This window comes from Schistocerca piceifrons, chromosome X, assembly GCF_021461385.2.
Source record: "Schistocerca piceifrons isolate TAMUIC-IGC-003096 chromosome X, iqSchPice1.1, whole genome shotgun sequence".
NCBI lineage: Eukaryota > Metazoa > Arthropoda > Insecta > Orthoptera > Acrididae > Schistocerca > Schistocerca piceifrons.
In genome coordinates, this window is record NC_060149.1 from 255,121,307 (window position 1) to 255,136,552 (window position 15,246).

At 38.3% G+C, this 15,246-nt stretch overlaps 1 protein-coding gene across 1 annotated transcript in view; it reads right to left on the minus strand.

The window, feature by feature from the left end:
* Positions 1–15,246, minus strand: part of LOC124722862 (tetratricopeptide repeat protein 7B-like) — a 223,549-nt gene that overhangs the window by 104,605 nt on the left and 103,698 nt on the right. Inside the window, exon 9 of the mRNA XM_047247992.1 lies at positions 4,429–4,617. Coding sequence (XP_047103948.1) covers positions 4,429–4,617 — 189 coding nt within the window. The remainder of the gene's footprint in view (positions 1–4,428; positions 4,618–15,246) is intronic.

Genomic DNA, 15,246 nt, shown 5'->3' on the forward strand with positions numbered 1-15,246 from the left:
CCAGTTGGATCTCCAAAATATCAAATCGAGTTGATTTTAGGATATGGCAGCAAACCCGAAGAGACTTTGTAGTAAAATTGTTTTTGTGAGCTATAAATAACAATTACGATTGACAATTTCAAGTTCATGAACAAAAGTCACAAATGAACACTTCAGTCTCACACTAACTGCAAAAATATGACTGTTCCTGCCACATGGCACACTGAACCCAAGTTCTCCACATTTTGACTTTTTAAATGCCTGACCACAAAACAGATAGACTGGATCATCATTTTCAGGAACTTCTTTCCCAGCAGATTCTATCAAGTTTGAACTATCAAAAGATTGTGCTATTTCCTCTTCCTTGCTAGAACTTCCTTCTTCATTTCTTTTTGTTGCATAGAACAGTCTTCATTTCCCGGTGTCAACAGTCTTCTGATTTGTTTGACATTTTCCTAATTCCTGGTTGATCTTGGTGCCCTTTTTTATGCTATAAGATGAAGATACCAGAACTGTTGCCTTTTTTTGGTAGATTCAGTTTAATTTGTTGCTTGTCTATGGAACACTTCAATGAGTTTTTATAGGGTGAACTGGTTAGGACAGTAGCTGAAAGTGCTTTCCAACCTTTGCTTGATGTCTTGAACTTGATGAAATTTGTACTGGAATGTGTGTTGTGGCTTGACATAGCCTACAGGTGTTGATGGACCTGCTGTCTGACCTTCCTTTCGCCCCCCCCCTCCCCCCACAATGCCTTCTTTCGAATCACCTCCAGTCGTTTGTAGGTCAGTACCACCACCACCACCACCACCACCACAAAGTGCTTTACCACTGTTGGCAACCTGTTCTGCTTCATGTTCAGATGCAGTGAGATCAGCTTCTGTGAATAAACCTCTGTTTAATGGACAAATGCCAGTACATTTGAATCCATTGACTGCTACAGCACCACTTCGGACTCTGAGATATGCCTTTCCGAACTCCTCCACAATATCGTAGGTGTCTGTACTGCCTGTTCTTAGTGCCTGCCTAAACTTTTCACTGTAGTATGACATTATGAAGCTCATGAAAGTCTTATTGAGGGGCTGTAGTCTGTGTGTAGTATGAGGTGGCAAGCACAGAATGGTCACATGATTATCTTTCGTTTTCATTATGACTCTATATTCCTGGTGTGAGAATAATGTCCATCCAATACGAGTAAGATCGGGGACTCAGCTGTAGGTTCCGTGTGTTTAATGAAGTGGGTAAATCATGAATAGATAGGACTGCACCCAGACTGAAGGATGACATTTTCCAATAACTCCAGGAGGTGCACCTTTCATCAATCTGTCTGTCCAATTGGTGCACGGAAAAATCATCAACAGTAGCACAAAGTTGTCACCTGCACTCATGCACATGATGATCAGTACCAGACTTCCCCTCTCTGCAACAGTGATGTCTCCTATCTATTTTCTTCCCTTCATGTCATTTATAGTACACTAAGACCAGACTCGTCAACACCAAAGGCCCAGTTAGGAGGATAATGATGTTTAGTGTATTCAGCTTCCAGAAGATAAAAAAAATTCCATGAGACCCCGATTAAAGCCAGTGGCTCGAGCAAGTGATGTTCCTTCAGTCTTTTGTACTGAAATCTTATTCTTGTGTCTGTTCATGAAGTGATCGAACCATCTCCTTCCAGTCACAGCATCAGTGAATGGATTGCTGATTCCATTTCTTACTGCCAGCCGATAAGCCATTCACCTCATGTCCTTACATGTGGGTCCTTAAAACTTCTTTTCCATCAATAGGCATACTCAACAAGGCCCTTCTCAATTTCTTGTGGAAGAACTGGTATTTTACCCAATTTTTCCTGTGTTATTTAGATCTCTACCCTTTCTAGCCACCTTCCTAAAGGATGTAGATTTTGGTGTATTGTAACATCTTGCTGCTACATTTAAAGTTTTCATTTTATCCCTGACAGTCATCACTGTTTGAACCGTATCTTCAGGGCGCCATTTCTGTCGCATTCCCCTTTTTTAGGCCATAACCTGCCTCTTGGCATGGTGACACATACAAAACAAAAGAGGTGCTGTAATATGGAACAACGTGTTTTGTATTTCCACCCAATGCCATTTCTGAAACTAACCAATGAAACTAGACTTTCGATAAACAATTTCAAGTAACTAACATTATAATTTGTAGGTTTAATTCTATTACTAAATCGTAAAGTAGAAACAGTGTGCTAACTTGTAAATAAAGGTAGCAGACAAGCCATTTGAAGCTAACCTTGCAAAAAACCTTTGGAGGTTGGAAAACAATGTGTGTCTACTCATGGCCATAAACAATGAGATACTGACCTCTGCTGCCTCTAGTGGCAGAAACAGAACATTACAATTGTGATAACTGAAGCTGCCACCTGGTGGCATTATCAGTCTCCAAATACTATGATGTTTCATATTACAACCCTGCTTCCTATTACCACCACTTCTCGTATCCCATTTCTTAACAGTGCAATTAGAAGAACATTCAGTAAATTCAAACAAATGTATCTAACAATAAAACATCAACACTGAAATTGATAGTGATGAGATTCTCACTTTTATCCATCATGATGCATATGAATAACTCTGTTGATTGTTGTAAGTGTTACAAACTATTGAGTGAATAACTTCCAACTGTAGATACATTCTTACAGGAAATGTATCAGTGGTAGAAGGAGAGATAACTAGGGTTTGAGCAGGGAGGGGAAGATACATGGTGCAATAATACTCCAATTAAAGAGTCAAAGTCACAAGAACTTTTTACCAGCCACTGTATCTGTATGCAAATTACACCGCAAATTTATTTTTACTGCTGACAATACTCAACAAAGCACCAAAAAATACACTGATTCGAGTGTGAGGCAGATGTAACTACAATGCTAATATGGCTAATGGATATCCACCTACCTAGCACCAGAAACAACATTTCTTTACATAAAAAAGACAATTTTATTAAGAAAATTGTAAAAAATGCAAAGGCATGAATGCTGACCAGTATCTGCTGTCGGCAGAGAACTCTCAGTACTGCCAATAACAACATTTTAAATAAAGCAATGGTTCCTTCTTTTTGCAGGATAGAGGAATTAGTTGAAAGAGGATTTAAAAAAAAAAAAAGAGGATACAACAGCGGAAGCACTGTATTCTATTTCACGTGATTCTATCAGTAGTAATGACCGCTGCTATTCTGAAAGATAACCAAAACACAGATCACCTCCTCCTATAAAATTAAATTACAATGATACTTATACACCATACATAATGAAATTCCGTATTTTGAGCTAAGCATGTTCCGCAATATGCAGACTACATTCTAAATTTGAAAGATAAACTCAAAATCTACCTGCAGATAAAAACAAAATTCTTAAAATGAGGAAATATAAGTATAGTCATCAACTTTACAATTTGTATTTCAGGTGTTATTGATCAAGATCATTATAATATATAAACTGAGAAATAATAAGGTGCAGAAATGGTTTGTGTATTTGGATAAGTAAGTAATTCTAATGTAATTAATTTTTAATTGAATGCTTTCAAAATCATGTCAGAACATGCATAGCTTCAGCGTACGCTACAATTTCAATATGGTACAGAGAGTTCTGACAAAGTAAATAATTTGGAAGTAATATAAACTTTGGCAGCTTTTGGACCCCCTCCCCCCCCCCCCCCCCCACACACACACACAGAAAGAGAGAGAGAGAGAGAGAGAGAGAGAGAGAGGAGTAGGGGGGGGGTGCGAAGATGGGGAGGGAGGGTTGTAGGAAAGCATTGCTGATGATTGGAAAAATGAACCAGCAAGTGAACAAGTAAGCTCACTCTGGGACAGGCAGGAGCTGTGTGTGTGGTGCACCCACGTGAACCAAGTGGATTGGGTAGGGTGGAGATCACAGGGAAGAAGAGAGCAAGGGTGTACAGTGAGTGTTGGGATGGGGGCAGGGGGGATGGGGGGGGGGGGGGAGAGGAGGTGGTAGTGGTGGTGGTGGTGGTGGTGGTGGTGGTGGTGGTCAGTGGAAATTCCAATCAGGAGGACTGTGGGATGTCCACGGGAATTTTACTTACACCACGTCCTTCAATAATCCAAAAGCTTAAGTGCCTATTGATCACCCTACACAACTAAATGGTGAGTTGTTATTTTCACCCCTTCCACTGTAGTTGTGCTAAACATAAATTGTATAAGGGACAAAAGTGGAAACTGATTATCAATTTAGATATCATTAATCTTACATATTTTCCAGTACAAATGTTTAAAACTGAAGGAACTTATACAAACAACATGTCTATTATTCAAACTAATAGAAAGTCTTGATATCATCCTTATACACCTGTCATACACAGCAGCAATTAGCCACAGCCTGCACATGATCAAGCACAGGGTTTATGATTATAATTCACAGAAATGCAATGACAACAGTATACAAGAAAATTAGGAACATTTTACCTGGTTTGTGTGTTCAAAGCAAATACGAGCTGCTAACAGACATGGAAGGACCTTAGTAGGTAAAAGACGTATCACTTCCTTCAAAACTTTTAAAGCTCGAGGGTATTGACCCATTGACATTAAACAGAGAGCTTTCTGCATCCACACATGAGGTTCTTCAAATGAGAACTTCATTGCTCGTTCAAATGACTGAAAATGGCAGAAGAAAGTTTTGAAATAAACAAAGCTACAAACACATGCCTAGACAACATGAAATACATCTTACAAATGGGTAATGTAAGCCAAAATATGAAACTCTAAATCATACGCATTGATCAAAACTTATACTTAGAAATGGGGAGAAAACAAGTGGAATATAACAGACAGGACATGAAGAGCTGTATGAACTCCCTGTCTTTCACACACAAAATTCTTGTTCTGGTATGACTGAAGGAAAGTTGAAACCTGGAACTGAATGGAGGAAAAGGAAAATTGAAACCTGGAACTGAATGGAGGAAAATGAAAGAAGTCTATTTATTTTGTGGGAAGCTAACGAAATGCACCAATGAGATTAACTGAAATTTGCAATTCTTGGAAGGATTCAATATTGACTTTTTTTTCCTCTAAAAGGAGGATATGGAACTAGAGTACAGAGCAGGTAGCAACAGCATACATCTGCACATGGGGACTTGGGGTGGTGGAAAGCAAGGTGGGGAGAGCGCTGAACAACAACATTACACAGTGAACAGTGATGCCATCCAAAATCATGTCCTCACTATGGACTACAATAGCCACCATCTCAGAGGTGTACTTCTGCTTATCGCAGAGCACATACACTAGCATGGCTGCAGAAACACCAACCTTTGGGTGTTCTCAGAATAGCTGCAGGAAGACATCCACTGGCTGCTCAAAGTGTGGAAAACATCACTTGGACTAACGAGTAGTGCCACATGTTGGTACACATGAATGACAGGGTATGAGTATGTAGAAAATCACGTGCAGGATGCCTCCCTTTAGTCAACAAGACACTATTCAGGCAGGTGATGGAGCTGTTACTTGACGAAGATAAATGTAGATCAGGAAGTAGCAGGAACTGACATGGCCCCATCACTGGGTATAGCCAAGCTCCAATTTAAAATAGTGTTTGGTGTTACCTGCCAGTGCGAGCATGGAAACTGATTGTGTGAAATGCCTTCACAGGCAACTGAGGTGGCTTGCTGATAAAATCATTCAATTTAATCGTAATGAGAAAGAGAAAGAAATGACAGTGTAGATGGAAGAAGTGTCTGAATGTGGAACAAAAATATTACTGCTAAGTATGTATGTGGTGAATAAATTACAGCAGGAGGCACACTAACGAAATGAGGCGAGCTTATGTATTAACACCAAAGGGAAAGCAGGAAAGGGCTCACAATAAATATGCCATCGACTATATGGATAAATGTGTTACTACACAGACCTTCACAGCTTATGTTACACACAACTGGACTTCAAGGCTACCAAACAAACAGGGAATGGGAGGAAGCTGTGTCAGAGATGGGGATTGGAGAACAAATGGAATGGAGATGTAGCATAAAGTGCCAGTTATCTCACCCTAGTCATTCACCGTGGTGGAGTAAATGAGGCAATGTTAGCAGCCATTAAAATGTCCCCACAGCATGACTACTACCAAGCATGGGTTTTAGGTTACTATGCTGGGATATGGAATTGATTCTCATACAAAGTGAATTTTGTTTTTCTTCTCCTTTTTTATTCATCCTTGCACTACTTTCATTTTTGGTAACAGCTGATAACCACCTTCTTTACATTTTTTTACAAAGCAGACAACAAAGAGTTAAAATAGAATTTATTTTATATTTAATATGCAGCAAGCACATACAATTTTAATTAATATGATACAGTTTACAATTTTTAGGCTGATATCATAGACATAAGTAACAAAGACATAAGTAACAAACTGTTCTTGTACCACCAACGCTGAAGAACATTTTGCCACATAGACATCCAGTTTTCAATTAATTTAAGTGGAAACCTCTTTAATTAAATTCTGCAGTATTGGTTTTTCATGTTAATTTTGCTGCCATAAATCAGTGTCTAACCTAAATTCAACAGTCTTCTCCCTTAATTTCACACATATATACCAATGCATTTTGATGCCGCCAACAATAAAATAAAATAATCACACAATTTTTATTGAACTCAAGACCCCAAGAGTGCCAGGCTAATACCATATGCACTCAGCTATGTAAACACCACCAATCTGCTTTCCGACGAGATGCCTTTAGGTTATGGTACTTGGCACCTTAAACTACACAAATGTCCAAAATTAAAGCAACAAACAGGAATTTTGCACAGTTATGTTTATTTTGCCATAAAACAGACTAAACAGATGACAGTTAAGTAGAAACAATGTAAATAATACAGGACATATGGAACTCCAACATGCATAACTGTAGACAAAAATTGTCTTCATTTCTTCGAACTTAGCAGATTTGCACACACATTCCTACAACTGGTTAATGTGCTCAGTATGTGGTGTGACTACCTTTGGCAGCAATACAGGCCTGACAATGACACTGCATGCTGTGAATGATACTGTCAAATCTCATGTTGAGGCAATAATGACCATTCTTCCAGGTAAGCTGCTTGCAAGCCTTAGAGAGTGGTTAGTGGATGCTGACACGATGCAACATATCTCCCTAGAGCACCCCAGACATGATCTATGGGATTAAAATCAGAAGAGCGAGCAGGCCATGGCATGCGTGTAATACTTTCCACTTCCAAGAAAACATTAACCTCTCTTGCTTTCATCTGTGTTAAAAACATTGGCCCACTGTTCGACGGCCCACATGGCATGTTGACGACTCCACTCTAGACATTCCCTTCCATGAAGACGCATCAGAGGTACACATACAGCAAGTCTCCAACAATAAAGGACACTCTGCTGAAGCCTTCTGTACACCATTTGTCTCGATATAATATGTCCAGTGGACGCTGCAAGGTCAGGTGCCAGGTGCTGTGCAGTACTAAGGCAGTACTGTCATGCCCTTACATCCAAATAACAGTCCTCTCTTTCTGATACACATGTGGTTGTCCCTGCCCCAGTCTTTGGAGTACTGTTTCAGTCTCTATAAATTTTTGTCACATCCGAAAATGACAGAACGATTCACATTAAGCCACTGAGCCTCCTCAGTTTGCAACTGTTCTGCTTCCATTATTTTTATGGCCCTTCACCACAGAGTGTCTGGTAGGCATCTTCTTTTTGCTGTACTGCACCGTCGGTGACTGTACACACAGCGATTGTGGATGTGGGACTACCGAGGGGACCCTACCCTGTTTGATAAGTGCCCTGACATCATCATTCATGTGGTTGTCCATTGACCAGAATGCCATTTTCCATGCAGAACACAACTGTATAGCATCTGGTGATAGTTTGTATGATTATATGGTGAATCAGACACAAGACAGGGAAATAGCAATTTGTTGCTTTAATTTTGGGCACCAGTGTGCAGCACCATTCAGACCATTCTCGACCCCATCCCCAAGTCTTCCCCTAGTGAGAAAAATGAACATCTATGAACTTTTTTAAAAAACAAAATGCCATAATAAGCATATTGTTCTGTACAAATAAGATGACAGTTTCAAAAAAGGTAGCCCGCATTTCAAGAAAGCATCAGAAGTCAAGTGGTCATTTGTTTATTTAGACTAAATGCAGATTCATACATATTTTACTGTGAGTAAAAGTAGTTGTGTCAAGGAGTATTGTCAAATAGTAGTGCTGATATATGTTTAATTATTGTGCTATGCAGGGTATCGGTGTATAGATGTGTAGCACATGCCAGTATTAAACTTGAAATAATACTGGAGTGTACACTGTTCTTTCCTCCCCTCCCTGTTTCCTCAAGTGCAAACACAAACGTGCAGGTAGCCTGGTCAGGGCTTCTGCTCACTTGGCTGGGTAATATTCTCACTTCTGGGGGATACTTACACCAAGATGAAATGAGATCCCTCGTCCATTTGTCATCATCTCTAACTGGTAAACACAGGAACTTACTTTTCAATAATGTGCAGATTACAGAAACATGGTCATTACAGATGAAACACCTAAATTCCCGGTAGACAAAGCAAATGAAAGCATCAGGAATGTTTACAATTTGTAAACTAACACTGAACATAAAGAAAACAAATTGTGTGCATTTTAGCCTGAGGAGGGAAAATAGTATTGTATGATTAAATGTACACGATAATTCAATAGACTGGGTAATTAACACACAAATTTTATGGACAATGATTGTCAGTTGAAGTGGAATCACACACCAAGATACTAGCAAAGAGTCAGCATTTTATGACCTTACATAGCCCGTCATCTGAGTGTAACAGAAAGTGCCTCGTAGTTTCTTGTTATTCTCATGTGTACTTGATCCTCAAAACACAGTACTCCAGCCAAGGATTAAGTTCTCAAAACATGCCCACAATATTCAAACCACAGAAAAGGGTATTACTTAAGTACAACGACAAATCCATTATGAACATTAAGAAAAGCATTAGTTTCTTCATTGTGGGACGTGCAGTGTATATTATGTCATAGTGGGACATTATGCAGAGAATTGGTAGACAGTATGCTGTTTGATGCTTTATTTTAGAATATAAGCTTATTTCAACTTTGTTACCTTCATCAGTACATCTGCAGAGAATCACATTTATTTATAATTTACATAATATATAATGTATAAAGGTTTTTACATTTAATGCTGTACTCATGTCCTGACATTGTAGACTGATATATGTCAACTTTGAGTGATCTATTATAGCCATCTGTAGCTGTCAGATGCAATATTTTTCAGTGATGTTTTAAAGTTGTCTGATAATTTGCTGTTGGACGTTTTTGTGTGTCCTTTTTTATTATTTGATAATTGTAGAAATTCAAGTTTGACAGCTAGTCGTTTGCTCCAAGAAACTTATGTTGTTGTGGGTCGTGCATCTGTGGAACTGTTATTGATGTGCTTGTAATCCCTGGTACTTTGGTTATCCGTTATCACTACATAATTTTTTTAAAAAAACTGTGTGTTTGGAATCTGTTTGTTCATTTAGTATATCATAGAGATAATAACGTAGGTGTATCTCAAATTCCTCCAAAATAGTCACGATTGGACCTTATGCGATTTTGTGCACGATTTTTAGTGTGTTTTCAATGTTGTCAACTTCGTGTTTTTTCATTTTTGAGGTGTGTTAAAAAGGTGGATTGATTGTTATTTGTTTCTCTCACGTGTTCTCTGAATCAAATGTTGAAATTTCTTCCCTTCTGTCCTACATAAACTTTTGTGCAGTTATTGTAATTAATTTTGTAGATTCCAGGATTTAAGTGTTTCAGGAGTCTTGCTTTTCCTGAATATAGTTTTGTGCTTATATTATTTGTCGGTCTGAATGTTAATTTCAGATTTGTATTTTTTAGTAGGGAGTTTAGTTTATTGGAGAGTTTTCCCATGTAGTTTGTTGCTATGTAGATGATCTTTTTTTAATGCAGTTTCTCTCATTAGTGTTATTTTATGATTTACAGGGCCCTTTTTAGGGTGTGTTTTTGTCGTCTAGCTGTAAAACCACATTAGCATCATAATTGTTCTTGCATGCGACGTGTAGTGAAGCCATAGTCACAGTACATAACATTTTTCTTTAAAACAAGTGGTTACAATAAATTGTATTGTACTGTAGTTATTTCTTTATGCATGATCTCTTGTTGAAGTGGCAAATTTAGGATTCTGTTGGTTGTGGAATGAAAGCATGAAAACAGATGAAAGAAACAAATAACAACCAAACTACCTTCTTCATACATCTAAAAATAAAAAACACAACGCACTTCAAATATGAAAAACACAACGATGAAACACTGAAAATGCACTACAAATCCTGCAAAAACATCTAATCATGAATATTTTGGAGGAATTTGAAATGTACATACACTCGAAGGATTATCCCTACGACATACTAAATGAACAAACTGATTTCAAGTGCACACAGTTTTTCAATAATTTTATTGAAAATTTATATAGGGATACTGGATAAACAAAACACCAGTGATTACAAACACATCAACAACAGTTCCACATATACACAACCCATAAAATGTAAGTACCTCTGCGTAAACAACTAGCTGTCCAACTTGAATTTCTATGACTATCAAATAATACAAAACATATTATAATATAGGTCCAACAGCAAATTATCAAACAACTTTATAATGTCACTGAATAAACATTGCATCTAACAACGACAGACAGCAATAACAGTTTACTAAAAGTTTACATCCATCAACAACATCAGGACACGAGTATATCATCAAAGTTAAAAATCCTTTATAAATTATATATTATGCAAATTACAAATAAATGTCATTGTTTGTGAATGTACTGACAAAGGCAAAAACTTATACACTAGAATAAGGTATCAAGTAGCATACTGTCTAAAAATTCTCTGGGAGGGGGAAAAAAAAAAAACACGTTACCAATTATTGCTCTAATATCTCTATTTGTTTATAAGCTCAGCAATGTGAGCTAAGAACCGAAACATCCACTGCGTCATAGATTTTTATTGAGAGGGACTGCATCAAAAAAGATTCATTTCCCAAGAACTCTGAGGCTGTAATGCAGAGCATGTAGGTTGTGGAAGTATGAGAAGCATGATCATAGTTATCACTTAAAACTTCTGGGCTAATAGGCTACGGTTGATGTATAAAACTTTCTCCTGACGTTTCCTCCCCAATGCAGGAGACATCGTATGAGGTCAAGTGTCGAACTGCAATCAGAACTCAAGGGAGTGCTGAATATATGGGCAGTGTAGAGGGCACCACAGTCCATCACGTGATGTCTGCTACAAGATTATCTCTGGTAGCACCAACATGCTCGACTGAAAGTAATCGATTGTCATTCTTACGCTGCAATATTAACATCCAAATTTTATCTAATTTAAAAACTTCCTCTTTTCTGTTAAAATTATTAAGGTGTTTATAAATCTCAATAGCCTTGGCATGATAATGTGATGTTTTCAATATGGCACTGATCTCCATGAATTTTATTTCATGATCACCCACTTGATAAAGATGTTCTGCTATGACCGATTTATCTGTATGTTCCAGGCAGTAATTCCTCTTGTGTTCTACCAGACAGGTGTTAACCTCCTTTTTGTGATGCCTATATAAACCAGATCACAACTACAAGGAATGTTATATGCACCCGGATTAAGCGAAGGTTGTTGAATATTTTTTGCCAATCTTAAAACCTTCTTTTATCTTCCTGGTGGGCCTGATGGTAGTTTTCACATCATACTTGCTCAACACTTTTCAAATGCAATCTGTAATCGTACTGCTGATGAACAGAAGGAAAACGTTCCCTTTGGTCGATTGTCGTTCCTTGTCGAGCCTGATTCTCTCCTGAGGGTAAAGTGCTTGATTTATTCGAATAACCATTCTTCTTGAATGTCAACCATAGGTGTTCAAGCTCATCTTTCAAATAACTTCATTCACAAATTTTGTGCGCCCTGTCTACCAAGGTCTTAATCACATCTCTTTTTTTATCTGGGGTGATGGTTGGAATCTTAGCGGGTAATGGTCAGTAAGCGTAACTCTTCTGTATACCCTATGGCCCAACATTCCATCTCCTTGCTTGATAACACACACATCCAAGAAATTCAGTTGGCCAATACTCTCCATCTCCATAGTACATTGTATTTTTGGACTGATGCTGTTGAAATGTATTAGGAAGGCATCCAATTTCTGTGCGCCATGTGTCCATACTACAAAAGTATCATCGACATAGTGGTACCACCTGGCTGATCTTTTACTGGCAGTCTGCAACACCCGTTGTTCATAGTTCTCCATAAACTAATTGGTAACAGCTGGACTACGAGGACTGTCCATAACCACTATGTCAATCTGTTCATAAAAATCAATATTGCATCAGAAATAGGTCATAGTGAGGCAGTGTCTGAATAACTCCACATTATCTGCAGGAAAAATATCCACATACATGAGATAGCTTCATTCACTGGGATCATGGCAAATATGACAATATCAAAACTAACAAGAATATCACCATGGCACATGTGCATTTCTTTTTATTTGTCAATGAAATGATATGAATTTTTAATATCACTGTCAGTTGCACCAACATGAGGTTGCAGCAGAGGCAAGGTGTCTAGCTAATTTGTGGGTGGAAGACCTTATAGCACTCACAGTAGGCCTCAAAGCAACCGGCAGTTTGTGCACCTTGGGGTAATCTAGAGAGCCCAGGTGGTATGCTTCAGTTTTGCAGAGTAGCTTCTTATTGTCAAAGGAGAGTGAAGATGCTTTCACCAATCTATTAGCAATTTTTAAATTCTTTGTACTCTGATCCTTCTGAAGTTTTTTGTAACTGGTGGGATCCTAACCATTATTGATCTTTTCATGATAGTCTTCACTCTTCATCAGGACTGTGGCATTACCCTTTGTCTGCGGTATGAACGATAATGTTTTTATTTGCACTGATATCCCCAGTGCCTTCCTTTGTGCCTACGACAAATTACTGTTAGGTGGCTTGCATGTACATAAAATTCTAGCTGTTTCCATCCTAGTTACATCAGCCGACTGCAGTGGAAGGTGACAGATACTTGCCTCAATATTTGCTATATCATCTTCCGTGGGTACTTTTAAAGGCATCACAGCAAAATTGCCTCCTTTGACTAGAACAGAAATTTCAACTTCAGTAAAACCTTTATCAGACAGGTTAATAACAGTTCGAGAATTATCCTCAACTGAAGCTACTGACATGTTGTTCTGTAGACCAGCGAAGTACTTCTTCTGTCTATTAACAGCTATCTCTGCACTAATTTCCATAGTCCTGAATGTTCGACCATGAACCTTATTCCAGTCAAAACACAGTGGTATTACAAATGAACAATTGGAGCTGTATTAGCTTACAGCTGGTTCCACCAATGTTCGACACATCTGGTGAATCCTCCCACATAGCATTGCTATTTCAATACAATTGTAGTGCTGCTTGTCATAAGTTCGACTTAAGCAGAAGTGTGGGTGGGGTCATCAGGTAAGGAAATGTCAACTACGCGAAAAGAAGGGGAAAGTGTTGTACCTCGGGATACTTCGGACTTTCACCTCTAGCTATCTAAATTATGGCATTCCCTTTCTATCTGCAGCAGTCTTTTACAGAAATTACAAAAAAATCTGTGGAAAATTAAGGATTTTCCAAACTTAAAAACACATTTCAAGATACAATATGTATCTAGTAACAAATAGTCAATCAAAATTTCAAAACGCCGCAATGGAAAAAACCTTGTCAATACAGTATTTTATAGTCTGTGTTACATTATCACGCTACAACATACCAATAAACAGTAAGTGAAATCGAATTAAACAGAAATGTTATCAAAAACCTCAAACTCCATCAGAACAGGCCTCGGATGGCTGCACAGTACCGACCGATCACTGTGTGATCCTCAGCTCAAAGGCATCATCAGATGCAAATATGGAGGGGTGTGGGGTCAGCACACTGCTCTCCTGGCCATTGTCAGTTTTCGTGTCAAGGAGCAACTAACTCTCAACCAAGTAGCTCCTCAATTGGCCTTACAGCGGCTAAGGGCACTCCAATTGCCAACAGCACACGGCAGGCTCTAATGGTCAGCAATCCAAGTGCTAGCCAAGCCCAATGGAGCTTAATTTCAGTGATCTGACAGGAACCGGTGTATCTGCTGTGGCAACACCATTGGAATTACCAAAAACCAGTTAGAAGTTAAACACATTTTGAAACAGGAGTTAATGGAAACTAGCATAAATTTCCATTTTCAAGACATAGCCTAAACATATTACATAGCACTTAAATGTGTAGAACACAAAATATTTACAAATACTGCACAAAACACAGCCTCATATCTACCAACAACAAAAACTAGAAAATTGGGGAAACTGTTTATGGCAGTTTCTTGGGTGCATTCCTTCATGTGATTCTAAAATTAGTAACTACGCTGAAGTACCAATCAAAGAACATTGTATGCTCTTAGGTACATTATCCTCTAAGAACAACACACACCCCTACTAATGGAATCATCAGCCAAAGTATCAGCATTGTCAGGTGAAGTAATGACATGAGAACAACAAATAAAATAATCATTGAAACACTGTTTCAAAAGGCCACAGTTTGAGATCATGTCAGTGAAGTTTGATGAGAAAACATGCAATCTCAAACTGAAAAGCAGAGTGAGATTTAAAAAGCACACCACTTTAATTTCAAGACAAAAATAAATAAATAGATAATTCAACAGATTCTGGAAACTAAGATGTTCACAAAGAGTTTAATCTGTAAACGTGTCAATGCATCAGAACCAAATTGTAGGTACCAGCCCTTGGACTCTAGAGTGACCAAAATTTAAGTCCTGACTTTAAAAATTAAAGAGCCACTGTAAAATGAAGTGCTCAGGAGTAAAAAAGACCACACAGATTTGGTATATATGCATACAGTAATGCGGCATCAAATGGGGGTTTGACAGGTGATAATTTCTGACAGCAAAGTGAATGGTATGTGACCAGAATTATAGCTTGAAGTTTATGAAAAATGGGTAGCAGGTGATAGAAATGCTTTCAGTGGATGACCAACAAGCCAACAGAGCTTTAATGACAATGATGATTAACCCTGTCTTTATGGAACATAGGAGGCTAGTGAAGATTTGTGCATTCAGACCTGAGCTGCTGGAGAGATGGTAGAATCCTTCTGTCACTCTTGAGGTACAGCTCACCCGTTGTAAAGCCTGTATCAGCAGGAGTGGAGGGTGACAATAACAATAAAATGATTACTTTTCAAC